Source organism: Erythrolamprus reginae, chromosome 2 (assembly GCF_031021105.1).
Source record: "Erythrolamprus reginae isolate rEryReg1 chromosome 2, rEryReg1.hap1, whole genome shotgun sequence".
Classification (NCBI taxonomy): Eukaryota; Metazoa; Chordata; class Lepidosauria; order Squamata; family Dipsadidae; genus Erythrolamprus; species Erythrolamprus reginae.
The window spans coordinates 104,977,155-104,999,453 of NC_091951.1; the positions used below are offsets into that span (position 1 = coordinate 104,977,155).

General features: G+C 42.5%; 1 protein-coding gene across 3 annotated transcripts in view; it reads right to left on the minus strand.

The window, feature by feature from the left end:
• The window catches only part of LARP1 (La ribonucleoprotein 1, translational regulator), a 111,241-nt gene that overhangs the window by 12,388 nt on the left and 76,554 nt on the right, over positions 1-22,299 (minus strand). For 2 of the 3 annotated variants that reach the window (XM_070739016.1, XM_070739018.1), the window contains exons 4-10: positions 19,415-19,589; positions 17,481-17,612; positions 15,501-15,653; positions 14,799-14,961; positions 12,279-12,423; positions 3,431-3,605; positions 1,017-1,186 (exon numbers count right to left, since the gene is read on the minus strand). In XM_070739016.1, the coding sequence (XP_070595117.1) occupies positions 1,017-1,186; positions 3,431-3,605; positions 12,279-12,423; positions 14,799-14,961; positions 15,501-15,653; positions 17,481-17,612; positions 19,415-19,589 (1,113 nt within the window). The remainder of the gene's footprint in view (positions 1-1,016; positions 1,187-3,430; positions 3,606-12,278; positions 12,424-14,798; positions 14,962-15,500; positions 15,654-17,480; positions 17,613-19,414; positions 19,590-22,299) is intronic. The other variant, XM_070739017.1, reaches the window with a different exon arrangement.

The following is a 22,299-nucleotide window of genomic DNA, read 5'->3' on the forward strand; positions in this document are numbered from 1 at the left end:
GCCCTTATGGTCTCATTAACAAAAAACTCAGGCCCATTTCAGGTTTATGAACCCTTTGACCATTCAGCTACCTATCGCCACGTTGCTCCCATCAACAGCAGTTGTGCCATTGCATCTGGGGTTTATTTTGTGCCCTATCCAGGGTCCTATTTTGCAAGAAAGACGGCCTTGGGTGAGGCATGAACAAAGGATCTTGCTGGTGAACAAACAGAAGCTAAGGGTAGGCTGTGAGGGAAGCCCCAAGTGAGGTGCCATAGAAGAAGGTGGAGTAAAGAAGATCCTGATTGGAGGGTATGAAGGCAGGCAGGGCTAAGCATTAGGGGCAGTAGGCAGCCAAAGGGCAGAGGAGGCAGTCCTTTATGTTACCAAGGCTCAGGGCCGGGAGGAATCAAGTCAGGATCAGCTTGGATTTAGGTGGGTTCTTGCTAATGAATTCAGTTAATGACAGCACCAGGGACTGCCAGGATTGCCATTCCTAAATGATGACATAATATGTCATCATATTTTACTACATCACTTAGTAATAAGAAATGTTGGTCCCATAATTAACCAAGATTACCTTTATGTACTTTTGGCAATCAAAAGTTGCATTAAAACAAGCCAACAAACACATAGCCATGTAAAACAAATAAATAACACTGGAAACTATTTGTCATCCTTTTTTTATTTTTGTGACTTTGCCAAAGTTTCTCTGTCCAAAGTAAAAAGAAAAATGGCCACCATTGGAGTTGGACAAATGGTTCAAATTTCAAACACAGACCTATTCAGTCTTGAATTCAACACCGATCTCCATGGGTGGAACATATCCCCATCTCTTGAATTTAATGCAAGTAAGGTTAGAGTGTTATATTAGTCAATCTCTTGAAAAATTTCTGTAAGGTTAAAAACATGTAAAGGTATCCCTGAAGGTTTTACCCCGCTAATCATGACTGACTTGTAAGTATGTCTTCTGTATCTATCTACTATGTCATTAAATCCTGTAAAAAGTCTGGCTTCCAATGCGATTCATTGGTTACCTTGGGTCTGATGGGAGATGGTCTAGGCCTCTTCTTCACTTCAATCCATGCTTCTGAGTCCAAGTCAGGCAGGCTAGCAGAAAGACCTTTAGGCATTGTCTTCAAATTAGAAACTTCCTCTGACTTGCTTGGCATGGGACTGGCAGAGCGGGGAGAACCAGGAGCAGATTCTGGAACATGTAGTTAAATAAAGTATCAGTACATGCAAACTACTTGTTTTACAAAAAATCAACAAAACTTTCCCAATAAAATAAATTAACCTTGGATGAAAAGGAAATAAAGAAGTAGCACTCCTACTGGAGAGCCAGCTTTTAGTTTTTAAGACAAATGAACAAGAAGATGTCATTTATATATTTTAACTCTAATGCGCATTAACTGTGTATTAAACATGTAGGCCATGTCATATAAATTTTCTCAAGAGTTTTACTTGACCTTCCATTTTTATAAAACCAACCCAACTTTACTTTTTACCAACTGGGATGTCAAATTCCTTACAATAAAGTGGATTAATACTCTAATATTTATTTAAATTTTCACTCCATTTCTACCCTGCTCTTGGCTATTGAACTCCCCCCCCCCTCCATCCCCTAACACATCATACAGCACCTGTCCAACCTTATCTGAATGCTTCGGCATTATCATCAGAAAAATACAACTGGAAGACATATTATGAAACAGACAGAAACCTGTTTGATCACTACAAAAGATGTTAGCAACATACTCATAACACGAGCTTAAGGAGCAAGTTTGTACATCTCAAAGTCAGGATTTCAAAATAGAGAGCTTTCAAAGACAAACAAAAATGCACTTGAGATATTCTTTTTTCAGATTACATTGTTAGGTGTTGGCAACAGATAACTGAAGCCAAATGGAAATAACAACCATGAGCAAGACAAGCTAGTTCTACTCTGAGTCTACTGCTACTCAATGCACAACTTTTTATTCTAAGAGGTTTCATAGAATGTTCAGACACATCTGCTACGAAGTAATCTAAATTTATTTATTTCAAGATTTACAGAGACATCCGTCTCAGGCAAGGTCTGGGGCTTGTCATGTGTCAGGGATGGAAAATTATTTCAGAGACCAAAGGCAACCACAGAAAAGGTCCTAGTTCCCATAAGATGACAAGAGGTAAATAGAAGAAACTTACATGAATTCCCAGTGAGAGCATGTGGAGCAAATAGTCAGTCTTGGTAGAAGTGGTCCTTCAAGTAATTTAGTACTATGTAATGTAGGGTTTGAAAGACAATCACCAGCAAGCAATCTGAATTGCAATTGGAAGTCTATCAGCTTGCAGAGCAGCGGTGTTACATGGGCATAATGACATATACCGTGAGATATCCATGCTGCTGCATTCTGGACCAATGAAAGCATCCATATGATTTTCAAGGGCACCGCCTGTACAACTGTGTGTTAACAGTCCACTTGGGAGTTAACCAAGAATAAGTGACTAAGAGCAGGACCTCGCAGCCCAAGAATAGGCATAAAAAGTATCCTGGCCACAGGTGACCCCAGTTCTTTGACCAGGATCACCTCCAGATTGCTTGAAGTAGGGCATACAACCACATATTTCAGAGTTAAAACTAACTCCAGATTCAAAGCAGTAGGCTGTCCATGACAAGGAATATAATATTGCCCAAGTCCAAATTTGGGGCCGGTGTGCCCCAAAACAAAAGCCAGGTCTATCAGGTGCCCTGTCTCCCTCAGATCAGACCTGCAACAAACTGGGTCAGGTCCATGGTTGTCATGCTGGCCATGAAGTTCCATACTTCGTAGCCAGGGTCTGCTCCCCAAAGATGACAGATTGAAGTTCCCCCCAGAAACATAAACTTTGGAAATTCCACTGCCAGGCCAAAGACAGTCTCAAACAGAGTAGGCAAGGAAGCTGCTATGCAGCAGGGAGAGTGGTACAAGAGCTGAACTCCAAACTGATTTTCAGGCCCAACCTTGTAGGTAAGGTATCACATCTTAGAGGTAATGCCTCTGGCAATTTTCAGAGTCCCCTGAAAGACAATAGCATACACACACATACACACGAAGTTGTGACTGGGCCACAACCAAAATCCCACTGGGCATATTTCCAAGAAAGGCATTTCCTCTTCCTCCTTGCCCTGCAGGGTTCTAAGAGATATATGCTACATTTGCCTTCTCATACAGGATCAAATCCCGTACTAGAGGGATTTTATTAGAGGCTGAGCTTGAGCAATACTAAACATTAACAGATGCCTATATAAGTTAAATTATTATCTTTAATAACCCAGAGACTCTGGATAAAATATTGAAATGTTGACATTTTGTAATGCTGCTGTTTTGTAAAATAAATGTTTGGCTTGAACTCAAATTATGTAGCAACAACAAAAATTAATGTATTTTGTGGAAGATATTTGATTTTTATAGTTTTCATCTATACTGACCTGTCTCTTTTTGGAAGATCTGCCTGGGTACAAATTCTGGGCAGTTGATTAGCTGAGAGAAGTCCGTTTGTGTATAGTCTGCCATGGGAGGGCCAGGCAAAGGCCATTTTTCTGGTTCTTCTTTTCTCCTGATTTTCTGGTCCACAATCTCCACCACTTTGCTGTCTTTTAATGCCTGGAAAAGAAGCCATCATTTTCAGCATTAATATATAAAACAAGGTGGTGTGAATAAAAATTGTTTTTTTTGTTTCTTTTTTAAAAACATATTTTTTATTTAAATCTATTTTTATTTATATCGGATTTTTAATTTTTTATCAAATTTATTTTAATAAAATGCTTTTGGAGTAAAAAAATCCATATAAAAATAATTTTCTAGTTAAGATACATTAATCATTTAGTTTATTCAGCATGAAATGGAGTTTAGTTATGTAGCATGAAGCTGTATTTGTAATATTTACACTTTTGGTAAACTCATTCAATGAATCCAAGCTCTGCAAGCCAAGATAACATGCCCTGCATTGATGCATTCGCACACAATTTCACAATAACCATGAGATAAATCATGAAACAAAATTCAGAAATATTCCTTTTTCCCACTGTTTTGCAAATTTATGTACATTACAAACTGTATGATTGTTTGAAGAGAAATGCATCTGTACCACCAGGCTCTAAGTATGAAGAAGAGGGGCAAGCAGTAAAAAATGAAAATTATAAGCAGCTTATAAATATAATATTAAAGAGCACCTGTCATTACAGATACATCATGGCAGTGCCTCCACTGACCCACTGCCTGCCATGTCTGTCATCTTGTTGATTCACTGCTGCATTACCAACCACCCCATTAAAGTGAATGGGACTGTCGGTGAGTCAACAGCAGGTCAGAGGAGCCACTGTGGGACAGAAGAACCGTTGCACTTACCTGAACGGTCTTCTCGCTGCACTGCAAGGAGAGTCCAATCATGGGTTATACTTCAGCCTTGCTGGAAGGGACTGAGTTAAAAATTAGCATAAATAATGGTCCAACCCCCTTGCTGCCCACTCCGGGTCAGTCTTATAATAAAACGAAGTCATAGTGATAGTAAACCAATAACATTTATTAACCAGATCAACTGAACGTTAAAGCAAACTATCAATAAACCCTGTGTCCCTGGGCTTAAATACTGGGTGGGTTTGGACTCTCCTTGCAGTGCAGCGAGAAGACCGTTCAGGTAAGTGCAACGGTTCTTCTCCACTTGCACTGCTTCGGAGAGTCCAATCATGGGATATACCCAAGCTCGACCAATTAGGGGGGGAAAAAACTATGGCTGGACCAGGGACGCAGTCTCCTTGCATACTCTCTGCAAAACTCTGCGCCCAAAGGCTGCTTCCGTGGAAGCAAATCTATCTAACCGGTAGTGTTTGATGAAGGTGTTGGGGGCTGCCCATGTTGCTGCCCGACAAATGTCCTCGATCGGCGCCTGGGTCGCCCAGGCTGCTGAAGTGGCAGCACTTCTCGTGGAGTGAGCCGTGATGCCCCCTGGTATAGGTGTGTGCCTTGATTTGTATGCAATGATAATGCATGAACGGATCCAACAACTAATAGTCTTTGGTGATATCTTGTTTCCCATGGAAGCCGGGAAATAGGATACAAATAATGATTCCGTCTTTCGAAAGGTACTAGTTCGTCGGATGTAAATCTTGATGGCACGCCTGACATCCAACTTGTGCCACCGTAGTTCCAATGGATGTGATCCATGGGTGCAAAAGTCTGGCAGGATAATGTCCTGTGATCTGTGAAAAACCGTGTTTATCTTTGGTAAGAATGAAGGGTCGAGTCGTAAGACCACCCTGTCCGTATGGAAGATACATAAGTCCGGTCTGACCGATAAGGCTGTCAGCTCAGAGACCCTTCTTGCTGACGTAATAGCCGTAAGGAATGCTGTTTTAAGAGATAGGAGTCTTAGTGGTATGTCACGCAGTGGTTCGAAGGGTGGCTCCGTGAGGGCCTGCAACACCAGTGGTAGGTCCCATGTCGGGAAGCGATGTACTGGTGGAGGTCGGATATTCGCTGCCCCTCTAATGAAGTCCCGAATCCAAGGATGTTGTGAAATAGGTCGGGAGAAGTCCATTTTGAGAATAGTGGCTATGGCGGCCACCTGCCTTCGTAGGGTATTGGGTGCCAAACCTTTATCGAGCCCGCTTTGCAGGAACTCAAGGATCTGGATTACCGAGGGGGATTGAGGATCTCGGTTCTGGGCTCTGCAGAAGGTGCAGTAGGCCTTCCAGGTCGCTTGGTAAATTCGAGTCGTAGATGGACGACGTGATGCCTGAATGGTGTTTATTACCCTGTCTGGCACTAGTTCTCTCCTCAGTCTCTCCCCCTCAAGTGCCACACGGCAAGTTTCCACCATTGGGGCTCCGGGTGGAACACAGATCCTTGCGTCAGGGCTACTTTGTGATGTGGAATTCTCCAAGGGGGGGAGATGGACAGGTCCATCAGGTCTGCAAACCATGGACGTCTGGGCCAGTATGGAGCCACTAATATTATCTCCGCTTGTTCTAGGAGCAGCTTGTTTATCACCCTCGGGAGTAGGCATGTCGGGGGGAAGGCGTATAACAGACCCTCCGGCCACGGGCAGCTCAGCGCATTTATTTGTTCTGCCCCCGGTGTAGGAAACCGGGAGAAAAACCTTGGTAATTGATTGTTCAGATGGGTGGCAAATAAATCCACCTCTGGGGTCCCGTATCTGAGAGAAATCTCCTGGAACAGACCTATATCCAGGCTCCACTCCGCTGGATCTATAGTTGTCCTGCTGAGCCAATCCGCCTGGGTATTCGAGACGCCCGAAATGTGTTCTGCCCTGAGGGATACCAGATGAACTTCTGCCCACCGAAACAGAGCCTGCGACTCTCGCATGAGGCAACCCGACCTCGTGCCCCCTTGGTGGTTGATGTGCGCTCTGGTTGCCACATTGTCCGTAAGGATCAATACGTGCTGTCCTCTTACTTGCGTCTGGAAGTGGTGTAGCGCCAAGTGGACCGCTCTGAGCTCCAGGAAATTGATGTTTGGGGTCGCGAGCTCCGCTGGACTCCACAGTCCCTGGGCTACTCCCGCACTGGAGTGGGCGCCCCAGCCCAGGAGGCTTGCGTCTGTTGTAATGGTGATTTCCTGATTGGACAGGAAAGGAGACCCCTGCTGAAGAGCTGTTGACTTCCACCATGGGAGCGAGCGGCGCACCTCTGAGGAGATTGTCACCAGTCTCGCGGAATGGCTGGTTCGGTTCCTTTGGAATGGTATGAGGAACCACTGCAAGGGCCTGGCATGGAGCCTGGCCCACGGTACAATGTCTATGCAAGAAATGAATACTCCCAGCAGCTGGGACAGAAAAGAGAGTGGTGCTGCTCTGTTCTGCTGTAGTTCCGTAACTAAAGTTCGTACTTTGGTCTGACGGTCTGTTGACAGGAAGACTTTGCCCTGCACGGTGTCTATATAGGTCCCCAAGTGTGGTAAACACCTGGTTGGAGTAAGATGACTTTTCTGATAATTGACAGAGAAACCTAGGGTCTCTAAGGTCCTTATGGTTTCCGTCAGGTCGTGCCGTGCCTTGTCGGGGCTGCTGGATAGTATAATGATATCGTCCAAATACGCCATGAGGCGTAGAGGACGAGACCTGAGATGTGCAGTGAGAATGTCCAGTAGTTTCGTAAACGTTCTGGGGGCCGATGAAAGGCCAAAGGGCATGGCCTTGTACTGGAAGTGTTGGCCCTCGATGCAAAAGCGAAGGTATTTCCTGTATGCCGGATGAACCGGGACATGTAGGTATGCCTCTTTGAGGTCTATGGACGTCAGCCAGTCCCGCCGACGGATTGCTGCTAGAATTGTCCTTAATGAATGCATTTTGAACCTGCGGTATCTGATGTACAGGTTCAACTGTTTTAGATTTAGAATGAGGCGACAGCCTCCCGAGGCCTTGGGCACGATGAATACGATGGAATAGTACCCTTGTCCCTCCTGATGGAGAGGGACTCCCTCTATGGCCCCTATGTCCATTAGGTGGTAGACCTCTTGGTGAAGGAGGGTTCGCTTGAGGGAGTTGAAAATAGTCGGGCACTGCAAGAATCGGTTTGGCGGTGTCTGCAGAAATTCTATGGTAAGTCCCTGGGCTATTGTGTTTATAGCCCAAGTGTCTGCAGATATAGACTCCCAGGAGGCGGCGAAATGCTGCAGCCGTCCTCCTATGGCTATGGAGTCATTTGTTCTTGCGATATCCTCCCCTGCTGGAGCCTCTGAAAGGTCTCCTAGATTGTTGAAACTGTCTGTTTCTATCTCCGAAGGTATTCCTGTCTGTTCTGTAAGAGGATTGGGAGAAGGACCCCTGGTTATACGACCTTCCGGCTTGGGGTGTAGTCGCGGAAGTCTCCGCTCGAAAGGGTTGACGTCTGAAATAGGGAGTCGTACGTCTGTCTTGCCGCCGATAGGTTCTGGGCAGGACCTTCTTCTTATCCTTATCCTCGATGAGTACCTTATCGAGGGCCTCTCCAAACAGCTTGCTCCCATCGAACGGAGCAGAGGCAAGGCGCCACTTGGACTTGGCGTCTGCTTGCCACGTGCGGAGCCAGAGTAGACGGCGAGACGACTGGTTTGTTGCCAGAGCTCGGGAGGCAAACCGTGATGCAGAGAGGGTGGCGTCCGCCGAGAATTCCGCTGCCGCCAGCAATTTGTTGAGATCTTGCCTCAGGCGCCCCTCCTCAGGGCCTAGCTTCGCGAGCATCTCCTGGAGCCATATGACTGAAGCTCTATTAAAAAACGAAGCCGCTGAGGCTGCTTTGAGTGCCCATGCAGACATCTGGTGTGATTTTTTAATAAGCCCCTCCGCTCTTCGGTCCTCCGGCTTCAGGCCTTCTGACATGTCTGAAGGAACTAGGGCATTAGACACCAGGGCTGCTACTGGAGCATCAATGGATGGAAAGTCCAGTAAATTCTCAAGTTCTGGGTCAAATGAGTAAAATTTTCGCTCAGATGCTGTTGGGCCCAGGGCTCCAGCCGGGTGTTGCCATGGCCTTTTGATATTGTCCAGAAATATCTTAGGAGCAGGAATGAGATCTGCCTCCTTCTGTGGTTCGGACAGTACCCTGCTGGCAGGTTGTGGGGCAACTGCTGGGTCTGTGGTCTTGTCTGCTGCGCCTGGAGCTACTGCCATCCTTGCTTTATTGAGCAGTACTCGGAAGATGGATGGCCTGAAAAGACCCATATAAGCTGGTGGTTCTGGAGGTGCATATTCGTCCTCCGATAGACCATCCTCTGGGTCTGAACCCCCTCTGAAGGCCACCTCCTCTTGGAATGAATCATGAGCTGGGGAGGCAGGAGCAGGCGCTGCCCAAATGTCTCTATGCCTTGCAGGCGTAGGTTGAGGAGATGGCGGGGGGCCAACAGTTGTAGATGATTGCTGAACTCCGGCCACTATGCCGTGTGAGTACGCGGAGGCAATCATGTCTTGCAATGCTGGGGGCATGCGTTGCCAAGTATCCGGGGAGGAGTGGAGCCCAGCAGCCGTCGGAGTGAATGTGGCTGTGGGTGGCAGTGGCGGTGCCATGTGCCATGAGGTTGAAGGCATGGCAAATTCAGGCCTTGGTACTTCTGCCACCTGTGTGGAGCCACCGAATCTATCTGGTGACCAGTCATTGTCGGTGGCTGTCCCCCTCCCTTCTGGAAGTCTTGGAGAGGCGACCCCACTTGTACCTGCCAACTGACCTGGGGTTGCAGGCGCATGTGGCCCTGGGGCCTGTTTCTGAGCTTCAAGCTGATCCTCTAGAGCTTTAATACGCTTCTCCGCTTCCTTTAAGGCAGAGGAAGATTGTGTACTCTTAGATTTGCTTTTAGAAGTGTGAGACTTCTCTTTAGCTTTAACGGGGGGTTCTGTAGGCCCCTGTTGAGGTACGTCAGCCATTGTTAATGAGAAATAATTGCGCCCGGGAAAAACAGTAGCAACTGTATGAAACTCCGAGAAGCTGACTCACCCAAAATGGCTACCGCAGCTTGAATACCGCCCCTTCCTGAGTTGAACAGGATATTCTGGGGTAACACTGGCATTCATTGGTGTCTGGGGCTGTCAATCACCCAACCAAGATGGCGGCCGGCAGTCCGATCGGCCATGAAGACACCCAAAATGGCGGCCCCCTTTAGGAAGCCCTCATGCGCATCTCAGTTTGAGGCTCCCCTAACTGATCTTAGCCTCTCCTGTTTCCCAGCGTGATCCGCGACCCCGTGGGCCGTCTGATAACTGGCTGGTCCACAATCTCCGCTCTCCGGCTCTGTGAGCTCGGATCTGGGCGGGAACTGCAAATGCGACTTTTTCTTCTCTCTCTGGCGATCGCCGCTTTCCTCTTGAGCCGCTAGGTAAGCGAGGGAATGCATCCGCTCCCCGGCTCCGTGAGCTCGGGTCTTGGCGGGAGTTTTAAAAGGGACCGCGGCTTTTCTGCTCTCCTGCAATCTCCTGATCGCTCCGGTAAGCCTCGATGGTCGCCTTTATGGGGTATGGCCACGCAGGCCGGGGACCCCCTCCTTCAACGACTCCCGGTCCTAGGAGCAGTACCCACGCAGGGAAGAGGTTCCGACCTGGGAAATAGGGTGCAGGCAATACTCCACAGAGTAGGGTGCCCGATCCTCGAAGTGACTGTAAATTCGCTGCACCTGAAAGGATAGGAGAAAAGAGAGAAAAAGACAGCATTAGTGATGAAATAAAACAAACCATTTTAATTAGAATTGTACAATAAAACATAAGAGAAAAAACTCATGTGTCCCTTCACTATGACTGAGTTTTTTAGACTGACCCGGAGTGGGCAGCAAGGGGGTTGGACCATTATTTATGCTAATTTTTAACTCAGTCCCTTCCAGCAAGGCTGAAGTATAACCCATGATTGGACTCTCCGAAGCAGTGCAAGTGGAGAAATAATAGTTGCTCTTTAAAAATTATGCTCTTTAAATCAAATTTAAATTGAGTTTATTTAAATCAATCCTTTTTGCTAGTGATTTAAATTGACTTGATTTAAATCAAATCCATCCTGAAACATGGAGAGGGGTACTGCAAATATCCCTCAGAAACCTCTTATCTGATAGTGAAATGAAGATTTAAAAAAACATCTAAAAATTGAGCACTAAATAATTTAAAAATTATTAGATATATTTCAGTCATTTAGGATTCAGGAAGTAAATTATTATTTTTATATGAAGAAATTACAGTGCCATACTAACATATGGGAACATGGTGGCTCAGTGGCTAAGATGCTGAGCTTGTTGATCAGAAAGCCAGCAGTTCAGTAGTTCAAATCCTTAGTGCAATGTAACGGGATGAGCTCCCATTACTTGTCCCAGCTTCTGCCAATCTAGCAGTTCAAAAGCACGTAAAAATGCAACTAGAAAAATAGGGACCACTTTGGTGGGAACGTAAAACCACTTTGTGTACCTTCAGCCTTGAGTCATGCTAGCCAAGACCCCGGAGACGTCTTTAGACAGCGATGGCTCTTCAGCTTAAAAATGGAGATAACCACTGCCCCTAGAGCTGCAAACAACTAGCACGGCAAAAGTGGGGGAACCTTTTCCTTACTAACATAGCTGAAATTGAGAAAATCATCGGGGGCTTTTCCTCTAAACATTTCTGCCTTTTCCTGTCCTTCTTGCCTCTTGTTCCGAACTAAACATTTCTGCCTTTTCCTGTCCTTCTTGCCTCTTGTTCCGAACTATTTTCACCTTACAAGCCCCTAACCGCCACCGCTGGGATGCCCCGCCTCCAGACTTCCATTGCCAGCCAAAGCGCTGGGAATCCCTGCCTCCGGACTTCCGTTGCCAACCGAAGCACCCATTCTTGCATTGCTGGGATTCCCCTGACCCTCCCCTCGCTGGGAATCCCCGCCTCCGGACTTCTGTTGCCAGCCGAAGCACCCGTTCTTATGTTGCTTGGATTTCCCTGAGCGTCCCCTCGATGGGATTCAAAGCAGTGCCGGCAAAAATTAAGGGAATCCCAGCGAGGGGAGCCTCAGGGGAATCCCAGCAAAGCAAAAACAGGCGCTTTGGCTGGCAACGGAAGTCTGGAGGTGGGGATTCCCAGCGAGGGGAGGCTCAGGTGAATCCCAGAACTTTGGCTGGCAATGGAAGTCCAGAGGTGGGGCATCCCAGCGGTGGCGGCGGTTCGGGTTTGTAAGGTGAAAATAGTTCAGAAGAGGCAAAAAAATCTTAAACACCGGGTTCGTATCTCAAAAAGTTGTTAGTAGAGGCGTTCGTAAGAAGAGGTACCACTGTACTTGCTTTCCTACTCCTGAGCACATCTGAGTAATGAGGAGACACAGATATGACATGCTGATATTTCTATTTTCTCACACAATCCAGTGTGAAAATGGGAGATCTAAAACTTCTGATTATCTCTCTCAAGAATCATAATATGGCAGCTTTAAGAGCATTAATCAGATAAAACTCATAAAGTGACAAGCATTCAGTTCATCAATGGATGTTAGGCCCAAGCCCAGAGGTGAAACAGTGTGATCCAATCCACTCTTTATTTACACTCAACTGACAGAATCTTGTTAAACTAAAGTTGTAACTGTCTTACTACATATATCTTGAGATTTTAGGGTATGGCTACCCTCCTTTTACACACATACACACACCACAGGACTGTGCAGTCTTTTAATCCAGGCATTTTTCTGAGAAAACTCTGTGTTATTAAAATCCTCCTCACTGTGGGTGCACATTTAATCACAATGGAAGAGATTTTTAGTGCAATTTGAATGAGATAATATGATATAATCAAAGGTGACATGAGAACACACTCTAATACATAGATACTGGTAGTCAGATGGGCAGATTATCCCTTACCTTAATGATAAGGCCAACATCTGTGGTTAGAGCCTGTACCCGATGGAAACTGGCAATGAGAGTGATGGGAAGGAAACCTTCAGTGTCCATTTTCCGCCTCAAGAAAAAGTCTCTTTCCAAGTTGTCGACACTGAAGTAGTATTCTCTGAAAACATCAAGTAATGCAAACTGAAATAGTTATTTCTGTGACATTTGATATTAACCTCACTTCAGCAAAGTTTCTCTCAAGCAGAAGAATAACTACTACTCTTTCATATCCATCTTTTTCAAAACTGATCCCAATCTAAGACAGACCTACATTTAAATATATTATATGGGTTGAGGGAATACTTTTCGAAAATAACAGAAGATATGACTACCCTAAAATAATCTCATTAATTATATCGGAATTGTTCCAGTTGCACTGCCATACTCTGTGCCAGACAGTACCAATTTCTTAAGTTTGCCATTCATTTCTTTGTTATTACTAAATTTGCTGATACTGAAAGTAAAGAAAATAAATATAAAAAGAAGTAAATTCTCTTATTCCAACATTTTCCCGCCAAGTGACATAATTATGATTAGCTTGGCACATAATTTGTCACAGAAGTGAGTACGCTACCTCATATTTTGTAAATACTGAAGTATATCTTTCATGTGACAACAGTGAAGTAATGACACTTGGCTATAATGTAAAGTAGTGACTATACTTCTTGTATAAGTGTAAATGTGTTGTCCCCTCAAAATGACACAACACACAGCCATTTATTTCTAAGCTGCTGGCAAAAAAATGAGTATACCCCTAAGTGATAATGTCAAAATGAGGCCCAAGTAATTTTCCCTCATTGGAGTCATGTGACTCGTTAGTAGTACAAGGTTTCAGGTGTGAAAGGGGAGCAGATGTGTTCAATTTGGTGTTATCGCTCACACTCTCTTATACTGGTCACTGGAAGTTCAACATACACTTCATGGCAATGAATTCTCTGAGGATCTGAAAATGAATTGTTGCTCTACATAAAGATAGCATAGGCTATAAAAAGATTGCCAAGACCCTGAAACTGAGCTTTAGCATGGTGGCCAAGACCATACAGTGGCTTAACAGAACAAGTTCCATTCAGAAGAGGCCTCGCTGTGATCTACCAAAAAAGCTGAGTGCCCGTGCTCAGCATTGTATCCAGAAATAGATGTATGAGTGCAGCTAGCATTGCTGCAGAGGTTGAAGGGGTGTGGGGTCAGCCTGTCAATGCTCAGACCATACACTGTACGCTGCATCAAATTGGTCTGGAGGGCTATCATCCCAGAAGGAAGCCTCTTCTAAAAATGATGCACAAGAAAGCCCGCAAACGGTTCGCTGCAGACAAACAGACTAAGGACATGGATTTTTGGAATCATGTCCTGTGGTCCAATGAGACCAAGATTATTTGGTTCAGATGGTATCAAGCATGTGTAGCAGCAATCAGGTGAGGAATACAAAGACAAGTATGTCTTGCTTACAGTCAAGCATGGCGGTGGGAATGTCATGGTCTGAGTCTGCATGAGTGCTGCCGGCACTGGGAGCTACAGTTCGATGAAGGAACCATAAACGCTAACATGTACTGTGACAAACTGAAGCAGAGACTGGGCCGCAGCACAGTATTCCAACATGATAACCACCACAAGCAGACCTCCGAAAGTACCACTGCCTTGCTAAAGAAGTTAAGTGTAAAGGGGATGGACTGGCTAAGCATGTCTCCAGACCTAAACCCTACTGAGCATCTGTGAGGCATCCTGAAACCGAAGGTGGAGGTGTGCAAATTCTCTAACATCCACCAGCTCCGTGATATCGTCATGGAAGAGTAGAAGAGGACTCCAGTCCCAATCTGTGAAGCTCTGGTGAACTCTATGTCCATGAGGGTTCAGGCGGTACTGGAAAATAATGGTGGCCACACAAAATATTGACACTTTGGGACACATTTGGATCTTATCACTTAGGGATGCACTGTTTTGTTGCCAGCAGTTTGGACCTTAATGGCTGTGTGTTGTGTTATTTTGAGGGGACAGCACATTTACAACATGATACAAGCGGTATACTCACTACTTTACATTGTAGCAAAGTATCATTTCTTCAGTGTTGTCACATGAAAAGATACTTAAATATTTACAAAATGTGAGGGGGTATACTCACTTCTGTGACACTGTGTATGCTGATATGTTTCTAAGGATATATTGTATATTATGCACTGCATAATATGGCTGTTGGGCATAACCTTGTTTTCTGCTGCTATCGCCACCACTTTAAAGAACAGCCATTATTTCGAATGTTTTCAGTTGCAATAATTTTATAGAAAGAGATTATTATTATAGGTTGTGATCCTGCTGCAATAATTGCCACTTTACTAGTTTGGGAAAGGGCAGCACAGTATTTCTAAATAAGAGTCCATTTAGCAATTTCTTAATGGATAAAATCAGTTTTCTGCCAAAGAAATAAAGTGGTTTGCCAAATATCGAAGGCAGCTTTTAAAAGATTGAAAAATTACTCCTAGAACCAAAACTAATACATACATCTGTCGTTTGATGTAGTCTTTGAGCAGCTCTTGGTCAACACTGTAGAGCTCAGTGCTACTGATGTTATCAAAGTAATAAGTGATATTACTGGTGTATTTCTGTGCACGTGAGCCATCTGAAGCATCAAATTTCCGATATCCATAATGATAATCAAAATGAGCTGTAGAAGGAACAAGACAAAAATAATCTTTTTAAAAACCTTTTCTTCTCAAACGAAATCTGTATTGCACTGGTCAAACATAATCAAGAGGAAATATAATAGCCTGGCAGTAGACTACGGTTTGATACTAAGTCCACTGACCTGTATTGATCTACATCAATTTATTTTTTTCTCCCACATGCATTTCTTCATCAAAAGTAAAAAATTGGAACCAGTTACCCTGAGATTGGGAATAAGGTGTCACCAATATGACATTCTGCTGTGTGTTAATATTTGTTTATTATTTTTACTTCTATTATTCTTTGGTTTAAAAAAGGACTTAAAGTTCAATAAAAAGACATTAGTTTTGGAAAACTTTAAATTCTTTCATCTAGGTGTACTGATTCAAACTATATTCAATCAAAGTTTAACACAAGCAAATCAACTATCCTCAATTACTGACATTTATACTAGAAATAAAATATTCTTGCCAGTTCTTTATCTGCAGGATCACCAATATTCTGTACATGGAAGAGTGTTTATGAATATATTATACATACAGCGAGTACCTCCTCTTCCTCTCCCTCTCCCTCGTCCCCGGCCACGTCCTCTGCCCCTGAAAGCACCACGAACAGTTGCCCCATCGCTTTTAACACTAGAAGTTTCATCATGGTCAGGCCAATTCCGTTCATGCTTGTTATCTAAATGCCAACCTGCGACAAAATAAATAGAAACAGAAAACATGACTGAGATTGAAATACTAAAACAACTATGTTCAGACGTTTTTAACCAATCAAGTAAGTTAAAAGAATCAATCTATTTCTATCCTTATTATATAACAGATGAAGGAAGCTTAACTAGAGATAGCAACAATGTTTGAAGGAGGCTTTACCATATAAAAAGGAATATCCTGTCTAGTTATGTAGACTATACTATAAACCATGTGAGAGTTTAGAATAGTCTATGGCAGTGATGGCTAACCTTTTTGTCGCCTTGTGCTGAAAGTGCACATGCGCACCCGAAATGCAATGCATTTAACAGCACTTAACTCTCCTGTGCGCCAGCCCCACACGTGTGAGCTATCCCTGTGCTCCCCCTGCCCCCCACACGTGTGACCCCCCCACCCCCACATGTAGCACCTCCCTCATGTGCCTTGCTCCTACACATGCATGGCAGAGACCCAAAAACCAGCTGGCTGGCATGCGTGGTGGAGCTGAGTTGCACAACGGCTTGTGTGCCCACAGAGAGAGCTCTCTGTGCCACAGGTTTGCCATCACAGGTCTATGGAGACAGGAGTATGTCAAATGGAAAACAATTTGTTCTGACAGTCAGAACAAAAATCAAAGTGTCTTATTGTTTTATATTCCAAAAGACTTGCCAAAACACTTTAATTGGTCTGCAATACGAACAAGTTTAAAAATATGGAAGGATGATTTTTAAAATTAACCTAGAGTTAAAACATATGCATAATGCCAACAGCAAAACATGGAACCAGCAATTAAGCAAAACTCTTGTAACTTGGTCTTCATAAAAATACCCACTGAACTGAGTTGAACAACCAACCAACAGATCAACAATTCAATTTCCCCTATAAAATCATCATTACTAGCAAAAAACAAACATAAAAATTCCAGTAGCTATTAGCTTAATGAATAAGCAAAATATATGCCTGCATTAGACTCATCAACGAAAGCAATGCATTTTGATTTACAATCTGAAATCTTTAAACACAATGACAGGAACACTGCTATTACAACTTCTACCCACAATACTTTAAACCCAGCAATAAGCTCACTTATCAATCAGTTTTATAGGCTTTTAGGTCAAAATTGACTCTAGCATATGCTTAAGGAACTTTACCTCAAATCTATTTTCCTTCAAATAATTTCAGCCAATGGGAGTAAAAAAATTTTTTTAAATCATACCTACTACATTACCAGCTATAATCAGTCATCGCTCACTAAATATAATTGGGACTGGAAATTCTGTCACTAAGCCAAAAATCCTGAGATGACCTTATAAATGTCATTTACATTTCTGTTGTTAAGTGAATTTACAGTGATTAAATGAAAAATCATGTGACTATGTTGGCCTTACAACACTTCCACTTCTGTCATTGTTACATAAATCATTACAGTAATAAATGAGACATGATGTCACTGCAACCACACTCTCTATTAATTCTGCTTGTGAAGGTTGCAAATGATCCTATGCCTGTGGAATGCTATGAGAGCTGTAAATATGAGATCTGTTTTTTCCAACTGTTGTAACTTTGAATGGTCACTAAAAAAGACAGTTGGTAAGCGAGGACTCCTGTAATGACTTTTCCAAGTCACTACTACTGAAGAGGAAACTTATTTTGTCAGAAGACTCAAAGTGCCTATTTCAAGCTAGAAATGTTTTGCTTATTTATGTATGGAGAAGATGAAAGGACATTATAATCCAAACAATAGTGTGTGTTTGTGTGTGTGCGCGCACGTATGCACACATGCACACATGCGTGTGTTCATTTAACTGCTTTCAAAGATATTCACTCATACCTTTTGATTCACTTCGGTTGTTGGAAGGATGCCGGTGCTGTTCATTCTGTCTGTTGTTACGAGAAGCAGTTTTATCCCTTGGCACTTCAGACTTCACATCTATTTGCAGGGGTACCCATTTGTGTCTACTGCCTGCAATACAAAAGTTATTGCCTAGGACTAATTTTCAATGGAAGCAAATCAACAGAATTCTGAAAAATATGTGACACAAACTGTCAAAATATTTCAGATTCCCGGAACAGCAAGGAATAACTGGAGATTTCAAAAAACAAATTATGATAAAGTTATCAGAATCCTGCAGACGGGGCCTACTGAGGAATGTATTAAAATGAAAGACTGGACCACAATATTGTTTCTACTCAATTCATAAAGCATGCCTTTTTTGAGGGCAGAGATTTACTTTTGTCCTATAGTATACTATACCTTTGCTTACTATGAGAAAAAAATAATAAATGGTTGCTGTAGTAAATAGATATTGACTACACAACAAGATAATGGATCAGTATGGGGCCAAGTTATATGTACTTTGAACATGGGGTGATAAAATTTTAAATGTTATTGTTTCAAGAGAATAGAAAACTGTTTCTCAGTATTACAGGTGGTCCTCGATTAGTAAGCACTTATTCAGTGACTAACTGGACTAATAGCAATGAATGAACGGTGCTTACAACTGGTCCTCAAAATTTCCAGCCATTGCAGCATCCTTGTGGTCATATGATTGCGCTCTGGGCACTTAATCTATTGAAAATGTTGCAGCATCCTGCAGTTAACATTTGCACCCTTCTTTGCTGATTTCCTGCAACCAAAGTCAATGGGGATGCTGACAAGAGGTATAAATGGTGACAAGACAGTCTTACTTAAAGATGACAACCAGAAAATGCAGCATCTGTCATAGCTAAGCTACATAATCATGTGATGCCAATTAGAAAGCAACCAGGATGTTGGAAACTACCACCTTTTTTGCCAGACTCAAACTTTGCTTTTTCCTTTTTCCTGCAACCTTTTTTTGCAAGTACTATTCTTAAAGACAGAGAAGAAAGGGAGGTTTGCTTTTAAATTTAATTTCCGCATGTTAACACTTTTCTCTGCTGATTTAATCTCTGTTAATTCTTTGGAAATTCCACTTCAAAGAAATAGACATTTTTGTGATTTCTAGGTAACATCTGAAGAATCTGTATTTGAAATTGGATTGCTTCAGTATGACTACTTCTTCTGATGCTTACATAAAGTATTTTTTTGTTGAATGCTGAATTTATCACTCTAATCTAACATGTAATTTAGTTATGTTTTCTTTTCTGTTCTACAGTCAGATTGAAACCCTTTTTCACCTTTGAATTTTTTATTAGATGACCATCAGCCTGTTATTATTTCAGCTGAATATACTTCAGAACGTTGTTGTTGTAATGTTAATGTTCATTAGTGTTATCTTAACAACCATATCTTTATTTCTGATTTAAGAAACTTAAAAATATTTTTCCCAAAAAACAAACACTTGAGGAGGATTAAATAATTTTCCCCCTAAGATTAATATGCTGGCTCTGTTAAAAAGTGCTATTGCTGACATGTTGTAAGCCACCCTGAGTCTAAGGAGAAGGGCGGCATAAAAATCAAATCAAATCAAAATAAATAAATAAATATCCACACAGCCAATGAAATATATAGTCATTAATTCCTAATGCACTGGAACTTTATCAATATAGAACCCTCCCAACAGCAATGCTGATGGAAAGTCTAGAGTTGTATGGTTTTTAGATGTCTTTTTAAATATTGGATTTGTTACATTGTTAATCACTGTTGTGAGCCACTCCGAGTCTTCGGAGAGGGGCGGCATACAAATCATCATGATCATGATCATCATCATCATTATTATTATTATTTATTATAGCTGTCATACTAGCACATTTGTTAAGAGCCCAAAGACAGCCTTTTCTCACCTTTTTTCTTCTGAGCCAATTTCTGGTTGTCATCATCTCCATTTTTCTCTTCTCCTGATTCATCCGATCGCGTTTTCATGTTTTCTTTGCCATCACTTCCTTCCCCTTTCTCCTGCTCCCTCATATTTTTCTTAATATGAAGTTTCCGTAGAGATTGGGATTTTTGCGACAATTGCTGAAAATGATAGTTAAGACATTTGAGGTACAGGAAAAGATAATCACAAATAATTTAGCAAAGTAGCAGTCTTAATTACATTCTCATCTCAAGATATTTTTATTTATTTATTCCTATGTGGAGTCATTAAAACCTTCAATGGTATCATATAGCTTGGCTTGAAGTACATTACTGCAATTATAAAGCAGTAGTTTGTTCCCAAAAAACTAGGTTTTTAAAAAAAGCGACTATTTGCAGATTAGAAGAGAATGTGCATACTTGAAACACATGCATTGCAAAAGCAAGGCTTTCACCAGTTTCTAAATCATTTTGAAACCTAATAACAGCCACATTTTGTCAATGAAGACATGGGCAGGAGACAAAGACAAAGAAAGTCTGAGAGCATTTTACAAAGTTGTAAAACTGACTCTCTGTAATGCTGCCAAAAACAAAAGGAAGTCAAAAGCAAGAAATATGCTTTAAGCATTTTTACATTCATGTTCTACTTCTAAGTATTTGTCACATTCATTCTGAAGAGAACCAAGAGCACAAAGCCAGTTTAAAAAATTCAGTTTCTTAAGCCACTTTTTTGACAACAATTTCAATGTTGCCACATAGTAAGTACATCAACTTCTCTTCATTTTGGCTAGGTTTTAGAATGAGTTCCAGGCTCCTGTCCCAGAATAGCATTGCTGAGCTAGGGATGATGGTGGACAGGGAAACCCTAAAAGGAAATCCTATGCCTGGAACCGGTAATGAGCTATTCCTGGCCTTCTCCTGAACACGGAGTTAGCACCCCGCAAAAGTGCTGCTCAAACTGAATAAGTTCTGTAATGGGGGGAAACAGTGTATATATTGAAGCATGAAGAGAGATTCCTGCAGGTCTCCCTTCATTCTCTCTTCCCTTCATTCACCTATGTCCAGGTAATCTCTCACTATAATTAAATGGATACTTTTAAATTATCTATAATGCTACTTTTGATATGATGCATACATGAAGATCAGCAAGAATCTAGATCAGTAAAACATGGAAGGTAGCTACTTTGTTCCTCTCTTCTGTCAGTGAATATACACGCACTCACATGTGTGCAGTTTTCTAAACCCCAACTTCTCTTTAAATTAATTTTAATAATATGAGGGTTTTTTTTAAAATTCAACTGATTATCTTCCTTTTGTGACATATATTTGGAAATTTTCTAAAAGAACATCAAAGTCTTTTATATACCAAAGAAGTTCCCTACAGGAAATATGTAAATAAAAAATGGGTATAGGATCCAAATGTATCCAAATCATATGAACAAAGAAACTTGATGGATAAAAAAAAGGTTATTCAAGTAGTGAGGACCTCTAGTGGTGATTTCATTTTTGGATATACAGTACCACAAGAAAAACAGGCTTAGCAGTCATCACCCAAAGGTTTACAACAAAATGAAAGAAAAATGTAAAGTAAAAAGTGTTATTTATTTTAAAGAAAAAATAATCAAGGGAAGGGGGGAAAAAACAAAAATAATAAAGAAAGGATAGGCTTCTTCATTTTAAGCTATGTTGTGTAAGCAAGCATCTTTTTCTTTCTTTTTCTTGAACTTAGAAGCCTCCTGGCCTTCCAGAAAGCTGTAAGAACCTGTGCTTCATCCAAGAGTCAACCCAGAAAGGAATTGAGTTCACACATGCTGTGTGATTGTTATGAGGCCTGATTAGTTCAATCAAACTTTCGAACTCGCAAGATGCTTTCTTTTAGAACAGGCTGCCCTGGACGCCAAGGAACGTGATGGAGGTACCAGTATAAGTGTCAGATAGGATGCATGTCTTGTGGTGGGGTGCAATTTGGGGGTGGGGGGTGGGCCACGAGATGTGTGTCAGCAGAGAATTGGGGATGCAAAATATTTACTTCTTCCTGAGGGGAGGCATAACAAAAAATAATTGAGAAGTACTGCTTTGGAGGAAGAATAGACTTTAGTCATGGCCTTCTTGGGGGCAGCAGATGTGGATGGCTCCTCCCTTGCTGGATTATCAACCTTGCAATCCATATTAATGGTAATGAGGCAGGGACTCCATCTGAGGCCAGGAGAAGGATGGAAATTAAGTCCAACAGATTTCTGGGACAAGCACTCATTCTGGCCACGTTATAAGAATAATAATGATGCTTTTAGCAATTCAGTGGAGTCGTAGAACCTCAGCGAGCAAGGACACAGCCATGTGATAGTGAATAAACAGGCAAAATGGTGAACAGGAGGTATGTGGTTGTTTAAAACAGCCACCTGCACAAACTGTACCTGTAGCCAAACAAAATGGCCACTGGTACTGAATAAGCTATGACGACATCTGCTTAAAGACAGGCAATCCAAAATGGCCGCTGGCAGAAGACAATCTGCCTAGCAACAGGCAGATCATAGTGTTCCAATGGCCAGTGGTCAAAATGGAACTCAGAAACCGAGCTGCAATTAACATGATTCACACATGCTGAATATCACTCCCCTGAGCGCTCCCCAGAAGTATGGCAAAGGAAGGGAATCTCCTCAGGTAATTAGCGGATTTCCTAGACAAAAGGATTCTTGTGGGGCAGGGATTCTAGGTTCCCTGTGTGCCATTGGAAAGGAGTACAGTCCCATGTGGCAGGGACTCTAGTTCAACCTTGTTCCGCTGGGAAGAGTATAGCCCCGTGGGGCAGGGTCTCTCATTTAACGTTGTTCCGCTGGTAGAGTACAGTGATCCCCCGTTTATTGCGTCCCCA